This window comes from Typopeltis vanoorti, chromosome 17 (assembly GCF_054136105.1).
Source record: "Typopeltis vanoorti isolate ZY-2024b chromosome 17, IOZ_Tvanoo_1.0, whole genome shotgun sequence".
Lineage (NCBI taxonomy): Eukaryota > Metazoa > Arthropoda > Arachnida > Uropygi > Thelyphonidae > Typopeltis > Typopeltis vanoorti.
The window spans coordinates 20480147-20507030 of NC_143565.1; the positions used below are offsets into that span (position 1 = coordinate 20480147).

The 26884-nt window shown below is 36.5% G+C and overlaps 1 protein-coding gene across 1 annotated transcript in view; it reads right to left on the bottom strand.

The window, feature by feature from the left end:
- Positions 1–26884, bottom strand: part of CSN3 (COP9 signalosome subunit 3) — a 218263-nt gene that overhangs the window by 60993 nt on the left and 130386 nt on the right. Inside the window, exons 13-14 of the mRNA XM_090407666.1 lie at positions 16134–16247; positions 8023–8103 (exon numbers count right to left, since the gene is read on the bottom strand). Coding sequence (XP_090263792.1) covers positions 8023–8103; positions 16134–16247 — 195 coding nt within the window. The remainder of the gene's footprint in view (positions 1–8022; positions 8104–16133; positions 16248–26884) is intronic.

The following is a 26884-nucleotide window of genomic DNA, read 5'->3' on the forward strand; positions in this document are numbered from 1 at the left end:
GTTTTCTTGCTTACACATAGAGGGTGATTGTTCCCTGTAAGCACGTTGAAGGACACATGTGGTGTAAAAGTAAATGGCTTCAACATCAGGTTGGCAGCAGTGCAAGACATTTGCTGCATTATTTGCAATAGATTCTTCTAGTGAATGAGATGAAGAGTATGTTGAAGAATTCTTTTTTAGATGTATGTGATGACAGCGACAATGAAAAGTGAGCATGATGTAATCATACCAATCAAGCCTGTATACAGCACCATCTCCTAGTTTGGGACAAACTGCAACTGTCTTCATCACATTGGAGAATTCTGATAGTGATGAAAACAGTTGTAGTTTGTCCCTAGGAGATGGTGCTATTTACTGGCTGGATTGGTATGATTATATCATCCTCACTTTTCTTTTATGGAAACACCTGGTATTTCTCAAGATATTCCTGTAAGTAATTGCTTATTGGAACTGTTCAATTATATTCTGATGAAGATATAATGAACATTTTAGTTGAGGAAACGAACAAAGCTATGCAGTTCGTTGCTGCTACTATCAAACGTTTCTCTCGTTTTCATTGGAAACACACACAGACAGCAGTGAAGTGAAGTGAAGGTGTTTTAAGCATTATTACTGCTTCAAGGAATAGTTCAGAAATTAGAAATAAAATGGTATTGGTCTAAAAAAAAGGATAATCAAGACACCATTTTTTCAGAAGTGATGTCTGAATGTAGGTATTCCTTGATAATCAAATTTTTACACTTTGCCGACAAGGATTCTGATTATTCCAATCCAAAACTAAAAAAAAATAGGCTTTTTTTTTTTGATTCTTTCAAAAAGAAGTTCCAGAACAAGATATTTCTGTTGATGACAGCCTTATTTTATACAAAGGTCGACTGGGTTGGTACGTGCTGCTGAAGCACTCGTTTTGGTTTGAAATGCTTTGAACTTTGTGAATCATCTAGTGGGCTAGGTATATGAACTGATAATTTATATGAGTAAAGGCACTCAGGTATACAGTTTACTGCCTAACGCTGCTTTTAGTATACAAATTGTTGTTACCTTAGTATCTTCGCTGCTGAATAAGGGATACTGCATTACCTTAGATAATTATTTCAACAGTCCCAAGCTCGTAGACTACTTAGTTACCAAGAAAACTGATTTTTAAAGGACTGCTAAGACAACCCAAAAAGAAATGCCTGAAGAACTCAAATTAAAGAAGTTGAAGAAAGGAGAAATTAAAGAAAAGAAGAAAGGTGTCTTTCAGTGTGGGAAGGTCGTTGCCTTGAAACAGAAAGTTTGTTTAAAAATACTATTATGATAAATAGTACAATGCTTTTGTGTTACACACAAAGTTAGGTGGTAAGCTTGATTACATGGCTTTTAGGCTAGATCTCATAGACAAGATCATTGAAACCTACCACACCTCGAGGACTAACAAGAAAGGCAGAGGACCAGATAAAGGAAGGAACCCAATCAAGAAGAAAATGTGCCATTTGTTGCAGAAGATTAGTTTTAAAAAAGAAGGTTCGCAAAGAAACACGTATGTGGTGCCCTGATTGCCAGGTAGGGTTGTGTGCTTCACCGTGCTTCAAAATCTACCATACTTACTGCATCAGTATGTATGGTAGATTTAGTTTAGATCAGAACTTACTGCATCAATAAGTATGGTAGATTTAGTTTAGATTAGAACTTACTGCATCAGTAACAGATAACAGATTAATTTGGAGATAAATGGTCAAAAGAAGTTAGTAATAATGTAAAATTTTCAAGTGATATTATCATAGCATCCTGTACAAATTTTGAGGTTACAAATCAGGAATTCAATGATGATGATGAATTCCAAGAGACTCTTTTTTTTTTTTTTGTTCCATAAAACAAGTAAACTGGCTTAAAAAAACCATAAGCAATTGAATGACATAAACATGGCCTCAGTCTAGAATTAAACCTTTTCATACACTCTACAATTTTCCTCCAATTCATTTAAAATTTTATTTTATTCAAACATCACTTTAGGCTGAATTATAATTTTTATTTGAAAATTTATTGCTTTAACTTTTAACAAGTTGAAATGTTCCTATTAAAATTCTTAATAGATTTTCTTTAAAAAATAAATTATTCACTCTTTTTGTTCTGAGTTCAACTTTTGAAAGCAAATTTCTAAAATTAATATTACTTTTCAGATATATTTTGGAAATTATGCAAAATCAAAATCAGTTATTTTTCTCTCTCTCTGTTCTCTTTTTGGATTTATTAGATTTTATATCTTATAGTGATATAAAGAATGCTATTCTCTTTTGTTAAGAAAATCAAGATTTAGAAGTTATAAATGTCAAATATTTAAAAATATTATGAAGAATATTGTCAAGGGTAACTTCATGTATTTCTTACCACAAGAACATGAAATAACCAGGAAAAGTTTCTGCTTACTGTTGGTTTAGTGAACCAAACTCACTAAGGGATGGTAGCCATTATTCCACCTTATTCCTGAAGCAAGAAAAGTCTCTAGTACATGCACATACACCAATGAAAACTTGGAGAAATCAACTGCCTTTCATTAGCTAACAGTTGGTTGCCAGAGAAATGAAAATACAGAAAATAAACATTTTGAAATTACATGGGGAGAGGTTTGCTGTAAATATTTGAATTTATGTAGGATCAGAAAATCAAATGTGAATAAAATCAAAACTAAAAAAAAAATTAAAATAAGTTGGGAAAATATCTGAATTTTGCCACTTTTGATGAAATTACATACCCCGCTTTCCTGAAAGAGGGAAAGTACAATAATTTATTTGTGCTCATAACTTATTAGAACAGTATTACAACACTAAACAAACCAAATTATAAAAGATGTTTATTAACTGGCTTATGTTTTGCTGGATTTCAAACCACTATCTTCAGAGCAAACAACACGTTACAGTTTACATGCAACAATAAGTGACACAATTCAAATTGTAACAGACAAAAGATCTAAAGTTTGGCATCCTTTAATGTTGTAAAATAAAAGGAGTATTACACTTGTGTAGAAGCTGATCTTAGAATAATAGTCTCCCAAATGTTTAGCAGCCAGCCAGACTTATTATGTTTAGGAGAATACTTCATAGCCATTGCTGACTCTAAAAATAATTTTTCTGATCTCTAATGACTTCTATATAGCACACTAGTTTTCTTCCATCTAATCCTGTGTGAAAGGGTGTCCAAAGCATAGTCTGCAAGTCCAGACTTGCCACAATAATGGTAGCAAATGTATTTCTTTATGCTCTCCAACGCAGATGTTAACAGCTCTTACTGTCTGTCCATAGTAGGCTAAGGGAACTTCATACACTACAGGTTAGGCTAGAGCAGTGTTTCTCAAACTTCAGATATCTGTGTACTCTTCATAAATTTTCATTATTACCAAGCACCCCTTATCAAATAATAAATAAATAAATAAAGTATATTTCATTGTAAATGTCTATTTTATTTGAATTTATATATTCATGTAAACAAAAAATATGATTTATTTTTAATAGAACAAAATTTGGAATAGGTTCCTCTTCATTTCCCGTACATGAAAATCCACATTTCAAGTAATTCATATCATACTTATGAAGATTTTTCATCTTCTTCCTAGTTGGTTCTCTAGAGATGTCAGACAACACACCCTTATCAATTTCATTTGATACAGATGTAATATCAACGTTTTCTTGTTGATTACAGCTACTTGTATTTGCTATATTGTTCTGTTTTGTAGGTTTTATAAATCCAATCTTTAACCAATGACCCATACTTAAGAATTTGAAAGCTAAAAAAATTACCATATTTACTCGAATATAACTTGCACTTTTTTCCCAAAATAAAAACTATCATGGTGCAAGATGTATGTGGGGATTTTTGGAAACTAAAGTTTTCAGGCAAAAAACTGCAAATGATGTGACTTACCAAGAAGCTCTTATGCGCTATTACTACTTTAGGCATCGAGAATAGTTTCCTTGTGTGCATCATCAACGTCATCAACCCAAATAGCTTCATCTTCTTTCCCATTATTTCAAGCAAAAATTACCAATAATTTAAGAGACTTGAGATACATAGAGCAGCTATGAAGAAGTGCACATGATTGGTGCAGTATTAACAAAAGATCGTGCAAACCAAAGACAAATTAGCATTTCAACAGTTGAGTTGAAATGCTAATTCTCTTCAACCGAATTCCATAATATCTGAACACATTCACTATATATTTCTTGGTTTTAACACGTTCACGACAGGGTGGTGTCAAGCAAAACCATATGTTGCACTGGCAACATATGGTTTTGCTCGAGTCTATACAGCAGTTTCTGTTGGAGGGGAGATGTGATTCATTAGTTAGTGCCGTTTTTATCCCAGTTGTTGAGAAATATAATGATTCCATGCATTAATGATGCATAGCCAAAAAGTGCCACGTACCCCTGAAGACCTTTTGCATACCCTCGAGGGTATGCGTACCACACTTTGAGAAATACTGGGCTAGAGGATGGAGTTTGTCCTTAGGAGAGTGAATCAAAGTTGCTAATTTGACATGTGGTTTGAATGTGGCATGAAGGTTACTTCATGCCACATTCATTTTATTAGTACTTAAGCTAGCTTTCCAAATGTACCTTGGATATATGGAATAGGAATAGTGGCATTTTGTATGATGTAGTATTTTATCTACTTTGTAGGAGCTTTAGCCATTGGGCCAAGAAAGCTGAAGATAGCTCAGTTCTGTGGAAAGAGCTGCATCATCAGAACAAATAGCCTTAGCTCTTTGTGTAAGTAATTTTAGAATTCCACACTCCTGAGCTGGATGATGATGATGTGATTGGTTATGTAGTCATCTTCCCCCCCCCCCTCTCTCTCTCTGTGTGTGTGTGTGTGTGTGTGTGTGTTGATTTTATACAAATGAAAAAAGATAGCAAATCATTTGAAAGATAAGTGATTAATGTATGAAAAAAAGGAGTTTGATTCTCTTTCTACTGTGAAGTGAATTTTGGGGTGTTGGCTGTTAAGGCAAGTTACAAAAGAATCCAAAGTGTCTTGCCCATAGGGCCAAATGGCAAATATATCATCAATAAAGCATAGCCACACTAAGGGTTTGTAAGTTGTAAGTAGCCGTGGTAAGTATTTTGTTCTCAAAGTGTTCCAATACAAAAGTTAGCTAAAAGAGGAAAGAGTGGGGAAACCCATTACAATACCATCATCTGTTTGTAGATCCATCCTTGCCAAGTAACCTACCTATACATAGTAAATTTGAATAATTCAAAGATATCAGGGAGGAAGTAAGACTTTATTAAATCAAGAGTGTCTGTTAGTGGTGCATTAGTAATCCAAAATTTTTTTATAAAAGTAGAGGAGTTACCAGTACAGGATGGCAAGTGACTTAGCTAACTATTGAACAAGTTTATAAGTAGAACTGTCTATACTATCTACAACAGGATGTAGAGGAATATTAGATTTATGGATTTTAGGTACCCCATAAATCTGGTTGGTTAAAGACAAACTCCATCCTCTAGACATATCCCAGAGTGTATGAAGTCACTTGTGATTTACCCTACTATGGACAGACAGGAAGGTCTGTTATGTTCGCTGCTGCTATTATTATGGCAAATCTGAACTGGCAGACCATGCTTTGGACACCCCTTCACACAGGATTAGATTAAAAAAAAGCCAATGTGGTATATAGAAATTATTACAAGTCAGAAAGATTATTTTTAGAGTCAGCAAAAAGTCAGCGATGGCTATGAAGCATTCTTCTAATCTTGACAAGTATGGCCACATTAATTTCCAAAAGTTTGGGAAACTATTATCCTAAGATCAACACCTACACAACTGCAAACTTCACACCATTAGAGGGTGCCAAATTAGGACTTTAGATCTTGTCTGTTACAATTATGAATTGTTTCACTTACTCATTGTTGTGTGTAAACTGTAATATGTAACTCTGAAAGTGAAGTCCAGCAAAATATAAGCCAGTTAATAAACATGTTTTTATGATTTAGTTTGCTTGGTGTTGTAATACTATTAAAATAAGTTATGAATAATGTCTAACTCCTAAGCCTGTCAACTAGATTTATTTGTACTTTTCCATTTAAACTTTATTTTAAGTGGCATGAAAATAAAAAGGTGTGCACAGCCTTCTCTAAAGCTCATTCTGAATTCTTGTATGTGAAACACTATAAAACTATAGTGCTGGCCTGGTGGGCCGAGTGGTTAGCATATTCAATTTCCAGTCAAAAGGCTGTGATTCGAATCCCGCCGTAGGCATGAATGTTTGTGATCGTCTGTGAAAATAGTGGTGGTGGTCGGCAGTAGATGTCGATAGTGTAGATGATGAAGGTAGTTGCAGTTAGTGAAGTGGTGGAGATGTAGAACTGTAGAGCAGGTACCCTTCCTCAATGAGTCTTTGGACTCCCTGGAGGTGTTATATAATAATAATAAGTATTTTGTATATCTCAATAAAATTAATGATTTTTGAATTAAGGTAAGCTTCCAGCACTTAAAGTAGGGCTCATTTTATTTTTTTTTATAATATGCATCTCTGACTGAAAGTGTATGTTTAATTGCAGGGATAAGAAATAAAGAGTGACATCTTAAAACAGTACTGAATTATACTTGCTGAGTTTTTGCAGGGCTATTATGACAACATTTTTTTTTCCCCACTTGACAATGAAATTGGCCTTTTCAAAGTTTATAAACTTTGTCAAGACTTAACGGATTCAGAGAAGCAATACTTTCCTAAGACTTTTTGGAACTTCCTAAGAACTTATATCTCAACAAGGTCTGTCTTTCAAAAACTTATTAACAGCTTATTTCCCATGGTTTGTAATAAAGAAACATGATAGTTTTGTGAGAGGAAAGACACTTTGAATTCTGATGATACATTGTTTTGGACTGTGACTTAAAATTAATTTTCAAAACTTATACAATGATGATCAGGTAAAAATTTTTTTTGTTTCTTTGAATTATTGCTTATATATACTTCTGGTGAGAACAGTTAATTATAAAATGGAGTTGTTATTTTTAAGAGAATTATGTGAATTATGATTTTTATTATGCAGTGCAGAACCATTATTCTCTGAAATAGCTTGACAAAAATTCTCTATTTGGGCTCATGAACAGGAGAATCAGATTGTGTAAATGTAAATTTATTCAGAGAACTATGTATGATAAATTTACGGCCTTTCATGAGTGAAATTCACATTAAACAAAATAAAGAAAAATTTGGAGCATGAAGCCAATATTAATAGATGTTTACTTAAACACAAAGGAGTCTAAATAAAAAAGAAGAAACCCAGTGGGTGAGGTAGTAAAAGTACACAATTTTTTTTTTTAATACAAATATTATACTCAGTAAATGGTTGATAAGTATTTTGTATATACAACTAACATTGAACAACTGGTGGATAGAACCAATGCTACGAATGCATCTTAGCCAATGTGAATACTTACATCTCAAGATGAAAGTGTTAGCTGACTGGTTCAATGAATTCAGTGAAGACATCATGAACAGCTTCACACACACACCTCAAAGACAAAGCATCACTCCTAAGAGTTATTTAGATAAGGAGAGTTTTTTTTTTCTTTCAGTAACAATTCTGCTAATGAATTAATGAATAAATACCTATGACATGCATGTACGCACACATGTACTAGTACAATGGAGTGGCTATAGATACACTGGAAACTCAACTTAGAGATTAAACAAAGTGCTTTTCCAAGTCACTTCAGCCTTTCAATGAGCAATGATGTATTTATACTGGCCATGAAAGTCATCTACTACTTATATATCTTTTACATTTATCATACAAGTTGAATGCAACATACTAGAGTAGTACCAAATTAAATCTCTCAATGTCAACAATTTGCTATCACAACCTCAGAAAACGAAGGTAGTTGATGTCAATTAATATAAATAATAAATAGGGGAAAAAATCAAGAAAAATTTTTAAATGACCATAGATTATTTCTTATGTGAAAGATATTCACACTTAATAGGAAATCTAAACATCGAAAGAAAATTACAGAAATTAATAGAAATGGATATCTCACCTTCTGTACATATTTAGGATTTACTGTAATATCCTGATCCATCTGCCTAAGCTTCTCATCTAGCTGAATACATTTTTTCATCTGACAAGAAAAATTTGGATAATAACATTATTTATATATAAAGCGCACTGAAATACATGTGAATGTGAGCTTAAAATTTTCTAAAATTAAAAAAAAAAAATTACATAAAAGCATTCACACTAATCCAAGAGAAATCTGAAATAAAAATAAAAATGATCCAATCTTAAATAAAAGATGCTGAAGTCACCATGCAACATTTTAAATTTGGTTACCACACTATCTCAGCACATTTTCTTAAATACAGGTGGCCCCCAGATTACAGACAATCCGACTTACAGTGTTCCGTACATATGAACAAGCTCCCGAGGCTCCCCATAAAGATAATTAATAATTAAATGTATAATTTAACTAGTTTCTTCTACGCATGTAAACAAACCCACATGGCTTAAGCGGTTTGTTGGTGCAGCATCTTTACGCTAGCAGCTAGCTTGTTAATATGATCGCTTACACACAGCATCACTTTTGTCTTAACTTGCATTATGCAATTTTAATATTATGCAAATATGCATAATATTAATGGGGTGCTTAAGGGTGGTCAAAGCTGTATAACTGAGAGGAGACCTCCACATAGCCTTTAAAGGAATGCGGAGAACCGACCAGGGCTTCTGACCTAATGTCCAATCCTCACCTTCTCGTGGTGTACCCTGTTGGGTATCTACTTTGATACTGAACGAACGAGGATGGGCTGGCAATTTGGGATTTAGCCGACCAAATTGTATTCTTATTGGTTAAACCAAAATAAAAAATGATGGTACAACATGACAAAATTTCATGCCGGCTGGGGTGTCGCCCGGTTAAACAAGGCCCCCGTTGTTTTCGCCAGGGAACCAGGGCGAACAGCGAAAAGTCAGCTACTGGAACAAATCTGAAAACAAACCCCAACTCAACATCACCAGAGTTAAAGATCGGTACTATCAACGTAAGAAGCCTGAATGGCAAAGAAATGGAGCTAGCTGAGGAATTAGATAAGTACCAGATCGACATAATAGGGGTGACTGAAACAAAAAAGACCAAAACTGGTGAGATCTTTCTGAGCAATAAATACAAAATGTTATATTCAGGCAATGACAATCAAGGAAAAGAAGGAGTAGCCATAGTATTCAACACAAAATACGAGGCTAATCTTCTTGAATGGCAGTCAGTCTCAAGTAAAGTAATGTGGGCAAATATGAGAATGGGGAACTGGACAATGAGACTTATTTGTGCCTATGGTCCCACAGAAGGTTCTACTAAGGTAGAAGTGGAGGAATTTTTTGACGCTTTAGAAAAAGCAACTGACACAATGAAAAAGGAAAAGTTGGTCCTTGTTGGGGATCTAAATAGTAGAGTAGGAAATGATTGTGAGACATATAAAAATATTTTGGGAAAATTTGGAGAAAAGAGCAAAGCTAATAATAATGGCAAATATCTGTTGGATTTCTGCTCAGGACATGGACTGGTTATTACTAACACCATGTTCCAACATAAAAATGTGCACAAATTCACATGGAGAGAAGAGGCTAGGAATAAGAAAAGTCTCATTGACTATGTTATTGTTGATAGTGATGTTTTCTCCCTGGTGCAGGACACCAGAGTGTACAGAGGATTTGAAATTGGAAGTGATCACTATTTAGTCTTGAGCAGGATAAAATTGAATTTCATATTGAAAAGAATAACATGTAAGAAAGTTTTAAAGCGAATAAAAGTTGAGCAGCTCTCAGATGTGAACTGTAGACTAAAATACAGAAATATTATTGAAAAGAAAATGAAAGAGTTTGAGAAGAGCAACCAAACCTTGGAGATTCAGTGGCAAACTCTGAAGGAAACATTGATTGATTCTGCCAGAGAGGCATGTGGTGAGGTTGTGTGCAAGGATAAAAAAATCAGAACTCCCTGGTGGACACAGGAAGTTAAAGAGGCAGTGAAGGAAAAGAAGATAGCATATCAAAAGTTCCTGGCAAATAAGTCAGCTTTTACTCTTACAGAATACAGAGACAAATGTAAGAAAGCTAAACAGTGTGTAAAACTAGCTAAACAAAAGTCATGGGAGGACTTTGGCAAGAATATAGAAAATAAATATCAAGAAGGTGGCAAAATATTCTGGAGGTTGTTGAAGAAGCTTAGGAATGGAGGAAAGAGTGCTGTAAAAGAAATTAGAGATGATAAAGGTGAAATGAAAACAGGAGAAAAAGATATCCTTGAAGTATGGAGTAATTACTTTGAAAAACTGCTAAATGAAACAAGCAGTGATGACAGCACAGTGATAAAAAACACTGACCAGGCATGCAGTCAGGAATACATATCCATACTTGAAGTAGAAAAAGCCATCAAAGGCTTGAAATGTGGAAAGGCAGGCAGGAGTAGATGATATTCGACCAGAAATGCTGAAGTATGGTGGTATAAGAGTCTTACAGTGGCTGCACTGCATAGTTCAGAAAGCCTGGACAGAGGGACGAATTCCCGATGATTGGAGTAGAGCTCTCACAGTACCCATATATAAAAAGGGAAATAAAACTGAATGTGAGAATTACAGAGGTATTTCCCTACTGAGTGTTCCTGGCAAGATCTATGCAAGTATACTTGAGAAACGGTTGAGAAGAATTGTGGAAGAAAAGCTTGGTGAAGAACAAGCTGGATTCAGGCCAAATACAGGCTGTCAGGATCAGATCTTCACTTTACGACAAATAGTCGAGAAAGCATGGGAATATAACAAAGATCTGTATTTAAGTTTTGTCGATTTGGAAAAGGCATATGACAAGGAGCCAAGAGAGAAGCTATTCAATATGCTGCAGTTATATGGTGTCAATGGGGCATTATATCAAGCAATACTTAGTCTTTATTTGAGTTGTGAGTCAGCAGTTAGAATTGAAGGAAGTACAGGAAGATGGTTTAATGTTAAATCTGGTGTGAGACAAGGATGTACATTATCCCCTCTGTTATTCATTATCTATATGGATCACATTATGAAGGAATGTGGTATTAAACCTGATATCAAAATTGGAGATGTTAATGTCAGCTCTTTGCTTTATGCAGATGATGTTATACTTCTAAATAAATCCGCTACAAGTCTGCAAGATTCTCTGACTAAATTGAATAGCTGTTGTAATAGATATGGTATGAAGGTCAGCAATAAAAAGACAAAGACAATGAAAATAGGCAGAATCATTGAAAATGTCAACTGTGTTGTGAATGGAGAACCTGTGGAACAAGTAAAACATTTCAGCTACTTAGGCACAATTTTTACTGAAGATGGTAAACTAAATATAGAAATAGACAACAGAATCAGCAAAGCTGGTATCGTGGGAAGTCAATTGAATAAATTCATATGGAATAAGAAAGAAATTAGTCGGAACACTAAATTAGCTGTATACAAGACTGTGTTCAAACCAATTTTAACTTATGGATCTGAGAGCTGGGTCAGAAGTAAAACACTTGACCAAAGACTAGAGACCGCAGATATGAGAGTCCTGAGAAAGATTAGAGGCGTGAACAGATGGCATCAATGGCAATATCATATTAAAAATGAGGATATTAGGAAAGAACTTGACATTGTCAGCATCCAGGAATGTGTTAGCAGAGCTAATCTCAGATGGTATGGTCACTTAAATAGAATGGGAGAGGAAAGATTAGCAAAACAAGTGTTCTCTGCCAGGTTGGCAGGAAAACGACATAGAGGAAGACCAAGATATAGGTGGATTGATACGGTACAAAGTGCCTTAGACGATAGAAATATAAGATCTGATAATGTTGGAGTCTTGACATAACAGACTGATTTGGAGGAAAATTGTAGATAGGAAGTTGGTAATGATGTAATTTTTTCATGTAGTACTGTCATATCCTGTACACCCCTTGAGGGTACATGGCAGGAATTTGATGATGATGATGATGATGCATAATATTAAAATGCAAGGGGGAAGGGGGGGGGGAAGCCAGTGCTGATGTAGCTGCAGCAACTGAATTTCCTGAAATGTTGAAGAAAATTATTGAGGATGGGGGATTTTTGCCAGAACAAATATTTAACACAGATGAAAGTGAATTGTTCTGGAAAAAAATGTCTGAAAGAACTCACATCTCGAAAGAAGATGTGAGTTCTTTCTTTCATAAAGCAGTAAAGGACAGACTAATCTTATTGCTTAGGGGTAATGGATCTGGAGATTTTAAGCTCAGGCCTTTGCTTGTTTACCGCTCTGAAAATTCAAGAGCACTTCACCGCATTATCAAAGCAGCTGTTCCCATTATATGGAAGTCAAATTTCAGGGCCTGGGTCACACTTACCATGTTTGAAGATTGGTTCTTGAACTATTTTATTCCTGGTGTGGAATGTTGTTGTTCGGAAAAGAAAATTCCCTTTAAAATTCTGTTTGTGCTGGATAATGCTCCTGGACATTCAACATCTTTAGATGACCTTCACATTAATGTAAAGGTCATATTTTTACCACCCAACACTACATCGTTAATACAGCCAATGGACCAGAGAGTCATATCTGTATTTAAGGCTAATTACTTACGGCATACATTCCCGGAAGTAGTCAGGACTACGGAAGATGATGTGATGACCTTGAGAGCGTTCTGGAAGAATTATAACATCTGTGATGCCATCAAAAGCACTGCTGATTCTTGGGAGGAAGTGAAGCAATCAACAATGAAAGTTGTATGGAACAAACTGTGCCTTCAATTCTGTGATGATTTTCATGGAGTCACAGAAGAAGAAATTGCCAAAGCCAGAAAAGTTGAGGTGGATATTGGGAATGCACTGCAATTGGACATCAATGAAAATGATGTCACTGACTTACTCGAGTCCCATTCACAAGAATTAACCAATGAAAACCTTAGGGAGATAGGAAACAGCTGATAGAAACACAAAACACGAAGAATCAGAAGATTCAGAGCCAAGAAAGTTGACAATTAGCTGAAGCCTTTCATCTCATTGAAGCAGGATTTGCTAAGTTTGAGGACCAAGATACTAACATTAAGTAGTTTATAAAGGTTAACCGTGAAGTTAGTGAGAACATTGCAACAAGGCCATTTATGATGAAAAAAAGAAAAAAGCTGTGCAAACAACCCTAGATACCTTTTTCAAGAAACCGACTTCAGTGGTAAGCTCCTCTCCTCTAGCACCAGAATCTGATACCGATTCAAACCCTGATTCTCCAGCACCATCTCCATCATCATCTTCCGATTAATGTTAGCCTACCTTCTTGCCTCAAAAATGCCCCTTCTAGTAGGCAAACATGATGCAACATTAAGTGAGTGTTAAACTTGAATATTCTTTTTTCAAAATTCTCCTATCTAAACCTTTTGCACGAGTTTGTTTTTATGTTCTGTCTGCTTGTATTCAAAGAAAGAGCACAATAGTTTCTGTAACTTATTATTACAGTTCAGGGATATTATTATTATTACTACAGTATTACACTATATTATTATTGCCACATTCTGTAAGTAATGATTTGGCTCGGTGGGCTAAAGTGGAAATAATAGCACATTTTTGTGGGGGATAATGATGGGAGGAAGCATGAAGGTATCTGTCAGTATGAGTAGGCTTTCTAAAAATTGAGATTTTAATGCTCTCAGCACATCTGGTAAGTTTGAGGTCTAAAAAGGGAAGGCAGTCATCTGATTCCAGTTCGAGGGTGAAAGAGATTTTTTCATGGCACTTGTTTAGAAATAAATAGAGGTTATTGACGCCATCTTCCCAGATGAGGAAAATATCATCAATATAGCGGTACCAGACTCTTGGTTTAAAGTGAAAGGAGTTAATAGCTTTTCCTTCAAATTCGTTGAGAAATATATCCGCAAGAATCGGAGAGAGTGGGCTGCCCATAGCCAGACCTGAATTTTGTAAGTAGATCTTGTTATAATATTTGAAGTATCCTGACTTTATGCAATGGAAGAGAAGAGCAAAGAGTTTTTTTGATAATTATTATTATCATTATCCCCCACAAAAATGTGGTATTATTTCCACTTTAGCCCACCGAGCCAAATCATTACTTACAGAAGAAACAGAAATTGAAAATGAACTCCGTTTTCTTAAAAAAACGTTTATTAACAATGGTTTCTCTCCAAAGAAAATTGACAAATTTCTTTCCCCCAGGCACTCAACTACTTCTGAAGATCCCTCTTCCCCAAGAGCCTTCATCTCCTTGCCTTACATCAGCTCTCTTTCACCAAAACTGGCAAAGATTCTCAAGAAATTCAACTTCAGAACGTGCTTCACTATGCTTCCAAAACTTCGTTCATTACTTTGCAAACATAAACAGAAACATCTTCCTACTCAGTTTCCAGGAGTATACAAGATTTTGTGTGATTGCGGAAAGCCATACTATGGACAGACTGCTAAATCCATCCTTCTACGTTTGGATGAACACCGTAGAGATATCTCCTATAACAGGACTAGAGCTAGCGCTCTCTCTAGCCACGTTCTCTTTTCAGCTAACTCAGACGAAGGCCGCCAGCACATTGTAAACTGGACTCAAACTGCTAACATCCATGTGTGCTACGATGAACTCGAAAGAAAGATTGTTGAATCTAGGGAAATTTCTCTAGATTCCTCTCATATCAACAACAGCCTGAGTTACAATCTCTCTGACGCACACGTTGCTTCTGTTCAGTACTGGCGCACTCGCGCGTAGTATTCGTTTGTTTGGAACTCATACTTGCATTTTTTTCAAACACGCTACTGTTTTTTATACTTGTTCTGTTAGTACAATTTTAAGTCTCTGTAATTTTTTTATATAATTCTTTGATTATGATACCTGAGGATGTTCATGTAACGAAACTAGTAAACTAGTAGTATCTTGTTAAATATATCTTGTCATCTTTTCTCTCGGTAATAGTCATTAAACCTTTTTTTATAATATTCCAACCGAGTAAAAATGAATTTTGAAAATATATATATATATATATATATATATATATGAAAATAAGTTTTTTTAACTTGGGTAATGTATATTAGGGTTACCAAGTAATTTTATAAACTTGGTTATTTTACTCCTAATCCCAAGTAAGCAAACAGTTAAGTTTGCGTCTGAACGCAGTTCAAGTCTAAAGGTGGTGCAACCAGGGCAATTCATTGTGAAGGTGGGTAAAGCTCATCTCACTAAGAGATGTATACTGCAATACATTATGGGTGGGTCACTACCCAGACCGGTTTCAAACTTTTTTGAGGTCTCCTCAGTGAGTAGCTAGACCCTAAATACCAAGATTTTAGTAATACAGAGCCTTATTAATTTTACCTATACAAGTTGCTACAAGGTGTTTTTATTTTGAATAAGAATCTCTGGAGGAGATATAGATGTAAATAAGTTTTTTTTAACTTGGGTAATGTATATTAGGGTTACCAAGTAATTTTATAAACTTGGTTATTTTACTCCTAATCCCAAGTAAGCAAACAGTTAAGTTTGCGCCTGAACATAGTTCAAGTCAAAAGGTGGATAGAAATTTTTATTACCCAAGTTAAATTTTTTTTTAACATTACCCAAGTAAAAAAAAACTTATTTACATCTATATCTCCTCCAGAGATTCTTATTCAAAATAAAAACACCTTGTAGCAACTTGTATAGGTAAAGTTGATAAGGCTCTGTATTACTAAAACCTTGGTATTTAGGGTCTAGCTACTAACTGAGGAGACCTCAAAAAAGGTTGAAACCAGTCTGGGTAGTGACCCAACCCATAATGTATTGCAGTATACATCTCTTAGTGAGATGTGCTTTACATTATGGAAAATACTAAGAATAGTGATCAGAGCTTTACCCACCTTTACAATGAGTTGCCCTGGTGTTGCACCACCTTTAGACTTGAACTATGTTCAGGCGCAAACTTAACTGTTTGCTTACTTGGGATTAGGAGTAAAATAACCAAGTTTATAAAATTACTTGGTAACCCTAATATATATATATTTCCTCCCCCCATTTTATGTGTTTGCCTCTCTGTGAAATTTTCATGATCTGGCTTTCTATTCTACATTGCAAATGTCAGAGACATCTGGAGAATCAAAGACACCTGAAAACAAATCTATCATATGTTATTTTTAATATATTTAGTAGTATTCTTACCTCTTCTTCCAACTTTCTAAACATAATATTGCTGTTGTACTTTTCTGGATTGTCAAGGAAAACAACCATCCCATCTTTCTGATTAATGGAAGCAAAAATTTCTCCATCTTCAATCTACATAAAAAATAAAAGTAATCTTCAATTACAAAATAATAATACATGTAAATCAACTCTTATCTTACATAAACTTCTCATGTACAATAAAGAATGCTGCTCCTCATCTTTTTATTATTATTATTTTATGGCATCTCCATAGATTCCAGAGACTCATCATGGGAGACCCAATTCACTATCCATTCAGCATCAGAGAACTCACAACCAATTCTAGCAATCCATTCCACTCACTCACCACTCTCCAACACAAAAAATCTGGTTCACACATCCTACTAAACACAACTTCCACGGATGGTCCCTAGTTCTCTGACTATTTGTCATATACTGAAAAATTTCACTGGCCATCAGTTTTATAAAACCCCTTTAATATCTTAAAAGTTTCTATCATATCCCCTCTTTTCTGCCTATCAAATAACCTCTGTAACTCACAAACATTCAACCTATCCTTGTAGGGAATATTTCCACAGATATGTCATGATCTTGGTCACTCATCTCTGAATCCTCTCAACCACCTCCTCCCCAGGGTGACCAAATCTGTGTGCAGTAGTCAAGATATGGCCGAATCATAGCCTTATAAAGAGGGATAATACTTCTTCATCTTTACTTGTTTGTGTGTTTTTCAACATCCAAGTAATTCTTTGAGCTAGTACCAACTTTTGCAATATGCTCTCTGAACTTCAACTCTTTGTCCACCATTATCCAAGTTCCTAGCCTCATCAATTTCCTGCAGCCCAATACCATCAATATGATATACCATATACAACCTTTTCAACCCGAAGTGCATAACCTTACATTTTGCAACATTAAATTGATAACCATTGCCCTTTGCCCACACTGCCAATTCATTTAAATGATCCTGCAAGATAATCTACATCAGCTTTATCGACTATTGCTCTCCCCAGTTTGTATCATCAGCAAGCAACTGAATATCCCCTCTTCAATCTTTCCCCATGTCATTGATATACAAATTAAAGATTGGTGGCCCTAGTAATGAAATCTAAGGTATTCGACTAGTTACCATCATTCTCCTAGATTCCACTCCACCATATACTACTCTCTGTCTGTCAACCCCCCCCCCATCAATGCTACTAGCCTCATATCCATTCCTATTTGCTCCAGTTTTTGTAATACTTTTCTATGTAGTATTCTGTCAAATGTCTTTGCAAAGTCCAGCAATATTATGGTGTAACTATTCGCATTATCCAATTCTGCTGTCACTTTATTATAAAATGTGAATAAATTACTAACACAAGACCTACCCTTTACAAAGCCATGCTGCCCACTATAGAGTATCTCATCCCTATCTACCCACTGTTGAATTTTAACTTTCACCAACTTTTCCAATACTTGAACAACCATTCCCGATATATTAATTGGTTTGTCATTTGCAATTTCTGTCTTGGAGCCACCTTTATGCTATCTAACCCTCTTTCCACTCCCTTGGAACTCTGCCAGAGCTGAGACTGAACAACTTCATCAGAGGCAATGCCAATTCTCTTGCACATTCATGTAGTACACAGGCTGATATGCCATCCAGTCCCATTGCTCTGTTCACATTCATATTTTTTAATATGCTGAACACCTCCTGTTCATCTACCTCAATGTTGATATGCATCTCTGTAACATCAGCAACTATAAAATCACCACCTGAACGATACAACTTTGCAAAATGATCACTCAGCAACTCAACTATTTCTTTTGGTTCTGTCACCTTCCTACCATAAGCATTGCTTAAATTCATTCTACCATAGTCATTTTTCCTCTTATTTGCTACATAACAAAAATCCACTTTTGGATTTACTTGGGCCTATTTGGCTAAGTCTCTCTCATAGTATTATTTGGCCTTCCTTACCATACTAGTTACCCTTCTTGCTTGCACTTTGTACTGTTGATCACTTATATTTGCAACACTTTCTTTATATTTCCTCTACAATGTTTTCTTTTTTTGCAGTTCTTGCTTCATATCTCTGCTCATCCACTTAATTCCAACCTGCTTTATCCTCCTGACCTTGGGTATACAGTTTGATACTACAACTCTCAAGCAATCTCTGACCACTTGGCATGCACTACTGACAGCCTTTCTGCATAGCTTCTCAAACCACTTCGAATATGAATCCTGAGTCACTCATAATCACCAGCCTTATAGTGTGTATTATATATAGTTTGGAAACTTCCAAGAACAAGAACGCATGGTCACTCCCCCAAATTGGAGGCAGAGCCTACCTTGGTTATGGACACATCTTCTGATGCTATTATCAGATCCAACACCCACAATCCCCTTGTTTCCTCTATAACATGTTGTTTCAATGTACTTTTCCCTCAGCAACTATAAATCCCACTTCCATCTTGCCACACCTCCTTTCCTCTCCAATCAATGTCCCCATAGTTAAAGTCTCCTATAATAATTGTTCGGCCTGCACTCATTGTGCTAATCTGCCAATACATGGCATCTACATCTTCATGTGGAATCCCTGGTCTATAGCAGCACCAACAACATATTTTGTCCTATTTGCCTCTATCTCACGCCAGACAGCCTCAAATGAATCATCTCCCTCAGACCAAAAATCCTCTTTAACTTCTAATTTTGTCGGTTTTAATTCTGCAGCTATCATCAGCAATACCCCACCTCCTGTCCTGTTCCTTCTATCCTCCCTGAAAATAAAATACCCTTTACATTGTATCCCTGTAACTATATTATTTTCAGTCAACCAGGTCTCATTGATTCCTATAAGTTTTGGCCAAATCGAGCTTACCAATGCCAAATATCCTGATACTTCTTGCATTCGTGTGCATGCATTTTAACATCCCTTTATACCCACAGTTACCCTTGTGTAATACAGGGTGTCCCATAAGTCCTGAAATATTTCAATAATTCATAAAAATCAGTATATTAGAATGTGGTTTGCACAGAAATGAATTGCAAGGAGGGGAATTTGGGGGGGGGGGGCAGGGAGAAAAAATTTAGTTCAAATGAGAGTTCTATAAAATGCAGGATGTGCCACTAGCAGCTCATAAGAATGTGTGCAAATTCCCAGTCATTGGGGGGAAGGGGGGGACAGAATTAGTTTTGTGAAAAGAAAAATTTGTTGCTGTGATGCTTACATCAGTGGATAAGACAATGTTAGTGAAATTGTTTTATGTTAGTGGAGAATCTGTAGCGGAAGCTTTACGAAAGTTTTGAACGCAGAAAGGTCAAGGTCCTATCACTCCTGCCAGACTAGTCTTTAATACGACGTTTCAAGGAAACTGGAAATGTGTCAGATTGCCTTCGCACCGGCAGACCAGTGTTATCCGAAGCCCATACCAGCACTGTGGTATCTCAAATGAATGCTCTAGTGGCGCAATCAACAAGCAGTGTAAGCAGTGCACAGGAAGCTGCAAGAATCAGGCATAGCAAAAATGTCCATATTCCGCATTCTTCGTGGTATGTTAAACTTGTATCCATACAAGCTGCAATCTCTTCACCAGCCATTACCAAGTGATACCCCTAAGAGGGAGAAATTCACAACATGGACTTTGACAAAAGTCGCAGAAGATCCACAATGGCTGTACAACATCTTCTGGACAGGTGAAGCACATTTTTCATAGCATGGGACAGTTAATACACATATACAATGTATGCATATTAATATATCAAATTCACTCCATACATCAATAACCTGAACAAAATTTCGCATGTACTATCTTCTCATTGACCATCATGGCCCTTCTCAGTTCTGTCCTATCAAGGTGAAAGACTCACAATCTTTACTTTCTTACTCTTCATTTTTGCTTTCACTAACAACTTTTCATACCTCCTATATCTTATAGGAGAAATGAAAGAAAGTGTCTAAAGAGTGACTTAAATCTAAACAGTGGCAGACAATTAATTTCTTCTTCTGAAATGATATAAGTGAACAAATCAGAAACTTCACCAAGCCAAGATCGATTACCTCCCCTTTTCTTCCTGACTTAGAAACTACTTAATCTGCTATCCAAAGCTCAGGAGTCAATCTGAAACAACCCAGAATTTAGGTGTAAACACCAACTTTTATTTCATTTTTCAAAGAAAAGAAGTGGAGGATAGACTTCAGCAGCACATGCAATTCAAGATGATAAAACTAATGATAAAAAGCTAGTTCTTCAGATCACCTTCCAGGTATCTAATGAAAAGCACTAAAAATACAAAGCATATGTATACCAGTACTGTGAATAGCACAGCAATAAAGGAATGTAATGCATGTAGGTGAATTATAGTTCACCTAAACCATAACAGGTCATTCAGCATTTGACAAACATCACACGAAATACTAATAGACCAAGCCTGGATCAGCTCATAAAAGTTACTACTTGTTTATTGTAAATGCTGCAAATCTGAACTCTGCATAAAGTATGGATGTTGTAAAAGCCTGTTCTTGAAGAACCTTGTATAGCTTCTTGAATTCATAAAACATTTAAAAAAACAAAAAAACAAATTGTGTTCTGCTTAGTACTGGAGAAAGAGTATTTAGAGCCTTGTTAACATTAATGCATCACAAATCATTCACTTTAAGGCAAGTCTTTGAGAAATCTTGGGAATATGCCAAGAATGTCTACACACGTTTTGTGGACTTGGAGAAGGCATACGACCAGGTTCCTCGGGATAAGCTTTGGCAAGTAGTACAGGAGTATGGAGTAGATGGCCAACCATTAGCTGCCATCAAGTCCCTGTAATGAAAGTCCACAGAGTTTTTGTGTCAGGGTAAATAGCACAAAGTCTGAACCTTTCATGGTCTCCGTTGGTCTCTGCCAAGGGCGTGTTCAGTCACCCCTCCTTTTCATAATATTTATGAACTGGATTGATAGACACAGCCGAGGCAGTGAATGTGTCAGAATTGGAAGATGTAGCATTGGACATCTGCTTTCTACAGATGACCTAGTTATGCTTAGCTCTGCCACAGATGACCTCCAGCAGATCATGGATAGGTTTGTAACTGTTTGTGCAGAAGCCAGGATGAAGATCACTGTGGCCAAAACAGAAACATTTGTGGTCTCAAGACAACCATCCCAGTGCACTCTACATGTGAGTGGAGTCCCACTGAGGCAGGTGGAGAAGTTTAAATACCTTGGGTCCATATTCACGAGTGATGGAAAGTGGGACGTAGAGCTAGACACTCAAATTGGATCAGCAAGTGCAATATTGCGGGAGCTTGGCCGTTCGGTAGTATTGAAGCAGGAGTTAAGCCAGAAGGCAAAGCTGGCTGTCTTCAATACAGTCTATCTCCATCCTTACCTATGCTCATGACAGCTGGGTAATGACCGAAAAAATGAGGACACGAATCTAAGTGGCTGAAATGAGGTTCCTTCGAGGGGTTGCAGGGCTGACAAGACTCGATAGGGTCAGAATCTCTGCAATTCGGGAAACCCTCAATACTCAAACGCTGCTTCTCTGTGTTGAGAGATAACAGTTACGATGGTATGGGCACCTGGTCAGAATGCTACAAGAGAGGCTCCCCCAGCAGGCTCTCTTTGCCAAGCCAAAGGGTGGGAGGCCATGTGGAAGGCCAAGGACTCGCTGGATAGACTATATCCAAAACCTTGGGTGGACATGTCTGAGAGTCCCACCAGAACACCTGAGCTTGGTGGCGGAGGATCGTGACCATTGGAAGTCTCTCTTGCAGCTGCTGCCCCCCACAATCCAATTAGGAAAGGGGGGGCCTTGAAGATGGATGGAAATCAAGAAGATTAAGAAATTGTAGTTTTTTTTTAACTGGCACCATTTGCAATGCACAACTTACTTGAAAGACAAAAGTATTCCTATCCCATTTTTATTTTTCTTAATATGAATTCTATGGGGTGTAAATTTTTATTTTTCTAACTTCACACTGAAAACAGTACTAATTATTATGGTGCCACATGTAGGACTAGAAGAGACCTAAGCCCCAACAGTGTTCTGTACTATCCAAGTCCAGACTTGGGGTTTCAAGAGGTCATTCTCTGGAAAGTCCTCCATGCTGCCAGTGTGCCCTACAAGGCACACAAAAAGAGTATCTTGAAATCAGCCTGAGAGAGAGACATAACTGCTGACACCATACACCTTTAAAGAATACAGTTGCAGAGGCAAATTTCAGTACAACCTAGTGATCTTCCTGAAGGTGTCATACCAAGTCTTAATTTTCAAAATGGTAGGCTGCTTTCTCATGATGGAGGATAGTGAGTAGTCACACAGCACTCTCAACTTGAATGCCAATAACAACTCATCTCCTCTCTTTACTACAAAGTCAGGCTTCTTCAATCCAATGTTAGTCCTATAGAGGGGTTCTACTGCTGTTATTCAACCAGTTCTCTATAATCTTTCAATATTGCTTTGTGTTTTCTGACATGCACTTCATGTGTGCAATAACACTGGATAACATGATATACTCTATACTCTCATAGCCTGCTCTACAATTCTTGTCATCACTTCTTCCCTGAGTTGTATGATCTTGAATTGATAGAATCTTGTTTGATTAAAAAATTGATTCACCCACACACCTCTGTTCTAGTGCCACGAATATTGAACTCTGAGAGATATCTGAACATTCTGGAAAATATAATGCTTCCTACTTTGTAACATTTCTACAGAACTGAGCATTGTCCCTTTCAGCAAGACAATGCATCATGTCATAAGGCTGCTGCTGTAACTGCTTGGTTAGTGGACATGAAGGTCACCACACTTGACTGGCCTCCATAGAGCTGTGATCTCTACCCTACTGAACTTCTGTGGGATGAACTGGAGCACAAGGTGAGGCCAAGGGAAGTCCTTTCCACAACAGTCCAGGACGTCATTACATGCCTACAGGAAGAATGGTCAAAAATTCCCACTGATCACTATTATACATTTGTGCAAAGTATGCCTCCATATTGCTGCAGTCACTGCAGTAAAAGGAGGCCCTAGATCTTATTAAGGTGGGTGTCATGGCTGTTTGTTCCTCACATTATGGTGTCCATTGACTTCTTTCCAAGCAGTGTAGATTGGAAGGAGGAAAGGGCACATGGAAAAATGGAAATGGAATTTATACAGTCAGAGCTTCTTAATCTGTGGGTCACGACCCCATTTGGGGTCGCAAAAAATTTGGCAACAGTAAAAGGGTTCTGAACGTGCAACGACCAAAAATTAATTCAAAATCAAACACATAATTTCTGGCAGCGCTCACCCATGTTGCATCAAGCTACTTCACTGCAGCCTTGGTTCTGAACACACAACATGCGCACTTTGCACTCATGCCATCAAACCACACAACACCAACGAACGCTGCCAGAAACACCTCAGCTCAGATTCGAGACTATTGTATTGTAATTCTTTATGCAAATGGTAAAATTATATGTATACCAAAGAGTTGTTTTAAAATAAATTTCTTTATAATTTATTATCAGTAAATGCTTGATTTGTATACCTATTTTTATACATATATACCCAGAGTCAGGTGAAATTTTCTTGGCGAAATGGGGTTGCGAATGGGAAAAGAAAACTTTAAGCAGCTCTGTATACAGTTAGGGATAATTACCTGAAACAGTGGCAAACCAGCCCATAAACACACACAGATCTACAGTCATAAAATCCACACTTAATCCCTCATTAGGAGGGCTCAACCAGTCTTAAGGGACAGTTGAGGAAGGGGGGACCCCCACACAAAATAATAACCTGAAACAGTACATGATGGAGGGGATCAAGGGTTTGAGAGTGTTGGATCTGGTAACAGCATCAGAAGATCTATCTACAGCTACAGTAGCAACTCTACTTCCAGTCAGGGAAAGTGACTATGCAGTCTTGTCCTGGGAGGTTGCTCAATGTGGAATTTTCAGTCAAGAAAGGGTTTATACAGAGCTACAAAGCTAGCAATTATGATAAACTTAGGAGGCAACTTGGAGCAGTGCCATGGCATAAGAAGATACATGGAATAAATGTCATTAATGCATGGGAAGCAGTCAGGGATTGTTGGAGTGAGGCAGTATCTATGGTAAGAGGGTTCAAATCAGATTTTGAGAAAAAAAATTAGCTAAACAGGCAAAAGTAAATAAAAAAGTTTTTTTGTTGTTGTTGTTATGTAGCAAGTAAGAGAAAGAAGGATTATGGAAAGATAACTTTACTCAGTGCTAATGGTAGGAAGGAAAGTTACAGAAGCAGAAGAAATGGTTCAGTTACTAAGTGATCAGTCTGCAAAGGTATATCATCCAGGTGGTGACTTTGCAGTTACTGATGTGAGAACTGAGGTAGATGAACTGGAAGTATTCAGTATATTGAAAAATGTCAATGTGAATACAGCAGTAGGCCTGGACAGTGAAATGGTTATACTGTGATACTGCTGGACTTTGTAAAAGCATTTAACAGAATACCATATGGAAACCATTACATAAGTTGGATAAATGCGAATGAATGTGAAGTTGGTGGAATGGATAGGAGAGTGGCTGATAGACAAACATCAGAGGGTGGTGTATGGTGGAGTGGAATCAAGGCAAATGATGGTGACTAGTGGAGTGCACCAGGGTTGTACTACTGTTTAATTTATGCATTAATGATATTAGCAGAAGATTTCAGGGGAATATTCAGTTGTTTGCTAATGATGCACAACTGGGGAAGGGCAATAGTTGATAAAGGTGATACAGATATCTTGTAGGATGACTTAAATAAATTGGCAGTGTGGGCAAAGGACAATGGGTATCGGTATAATGCTGTAAAATGTAAGGTAATGCACTATCGGATGAAAGTTATATACTTCGTATCATATTGATGGCAGCAGATTACAAAATTGGTGAGGCTAAGGATCCGTGAGTGATGGTGGATAGAGATTTGAAATTCAGAGGACATATTGCAAGAGTTGGCAAAATAGCTGAGAGGATTTCTTGGATATTGAAGAACACATTGACAAATAAAAATAAGAAGGTTATTATCCCTCTTTATAAGGCTATGATTTGACCATATATTAACTATTGTGCACAGATTTGGTCACCTGCATTTCTAGGGAATTGGAAGGTGATGGAGAGGATTCAGAGATGAGTGACCATGCTAGTGATAGGTCTGTGAAATGTACACTATAAGGAGGATGATGATTTATGGTTTTAATGGTAAAGGACAGCAAAGGTCATACCGCACCATATCAAATGTTATATCAGTATACAAGGTAAGATAATCACAAACATCCATGCCTGCAGCAGGATTCAAACACACATGTTGGTCGTAGAGTGGGTATGCTAACCACTCAGCAACCAGGCCAGCTCCCTATTCGGACAGATTAAAGGTGTGTGCATCGTAAATTTAAGCTGACAGGCAGAGGAGATATGATAGAAACTTATAAGTTAATAAAGGGATTACAGTTATAATATTGAGACACAAAATAAAATTATCAATTGGAATTCTTTCTTTTAAGGTTACAAAGTGGTCAGCATTCATATTTAAGAATTTATGGAGACACAACAACAACATCATCATCAAATTCCTCAGGGTGTACAGGATACGATAGTACTACATGAAAAATTTACATCATTACTAACTTCCTAATCACAATTTTCTTCCAAATCAGTCTGCTAAATATCAAGACTCCAATATTATCAGGCCTTATATTTCTGTCTTCAAAGGCACTTTTTACTGTATCAATCCACCTATATCTTGGTCTTCATCTGAGTCTTTTTCCTGACAACCTGGCAGAAAACACTTGTTTTGCTAATCTTTCCTCTCCCACTCTGCTTAAGTGACCATACCACTTGAGATTAGCTCTGCTAATACATTCCTGGATGCCGACAATATCAAGTTCTTTCCTAATATCCTTGTTTTTAATATGATATTGCCATTGATGTCATCTGTTCATGACCTTAATCTTTCTCAGGACAATCATATCTGTGGCCTCTAGTCTTTGGTCAAGTGTTTTACTTCTGACTTAGCTCTCAGATCCATAAGTTAAAACTGGTTTGAACACTATCTTGTATACAGCTAATTTAGTGTGCCGACTAATTTCTCTCTTCTTCCATATGAATTTATTCAATTGACTGCCTACCATACCAGCTTTGTTGATTCTCTTGTCTATTTCCATATTTAATTTACCATCTTCAGTAAAAATCATGCCTAAATAGCTGAAATGTTTTACTTGTTCTATAAGTTCTCCATTCACAATGCAGTTGATATTTTAAATGTTTCTGCCTATTTTCATCGTCTTTGTCTTTTTAATGCTGACCTTCATACCATATATATTACATTAGTTATTCAAATTAGTCAGGGAATCTTGCAGATTTGTAGCAGATTTATTTAGAAGTATAGCATCGTCCACATAAAACAAAGAACTGATATTAACATCTCCAATTTTGATATAATGTTTAATACCACTTTCCTTCATAATGTGATCCATATACATAATGAATAACAGAGGGTATAATGTATATCCTTGTCTGACACCAGATTTAACATTAAACCATCTTCCTGTACTTCCTGTAATTCTAACTGCTGACTTACAACTCAAATAAAGACTAAGTATTGCTTGATATAGTGCTCCATTAACACCATATAACTATAATGTTTGGAATAGCTTCTCTCTTGCACCTTGTCATATGCCTTTTCCAGATCTATAAAACTTAAATAAAGATCTTTGTTATATTCCCATGATTTCTCAACTATTTGTCGTAAAGTGAAAATCTGATCCTGACAGCCT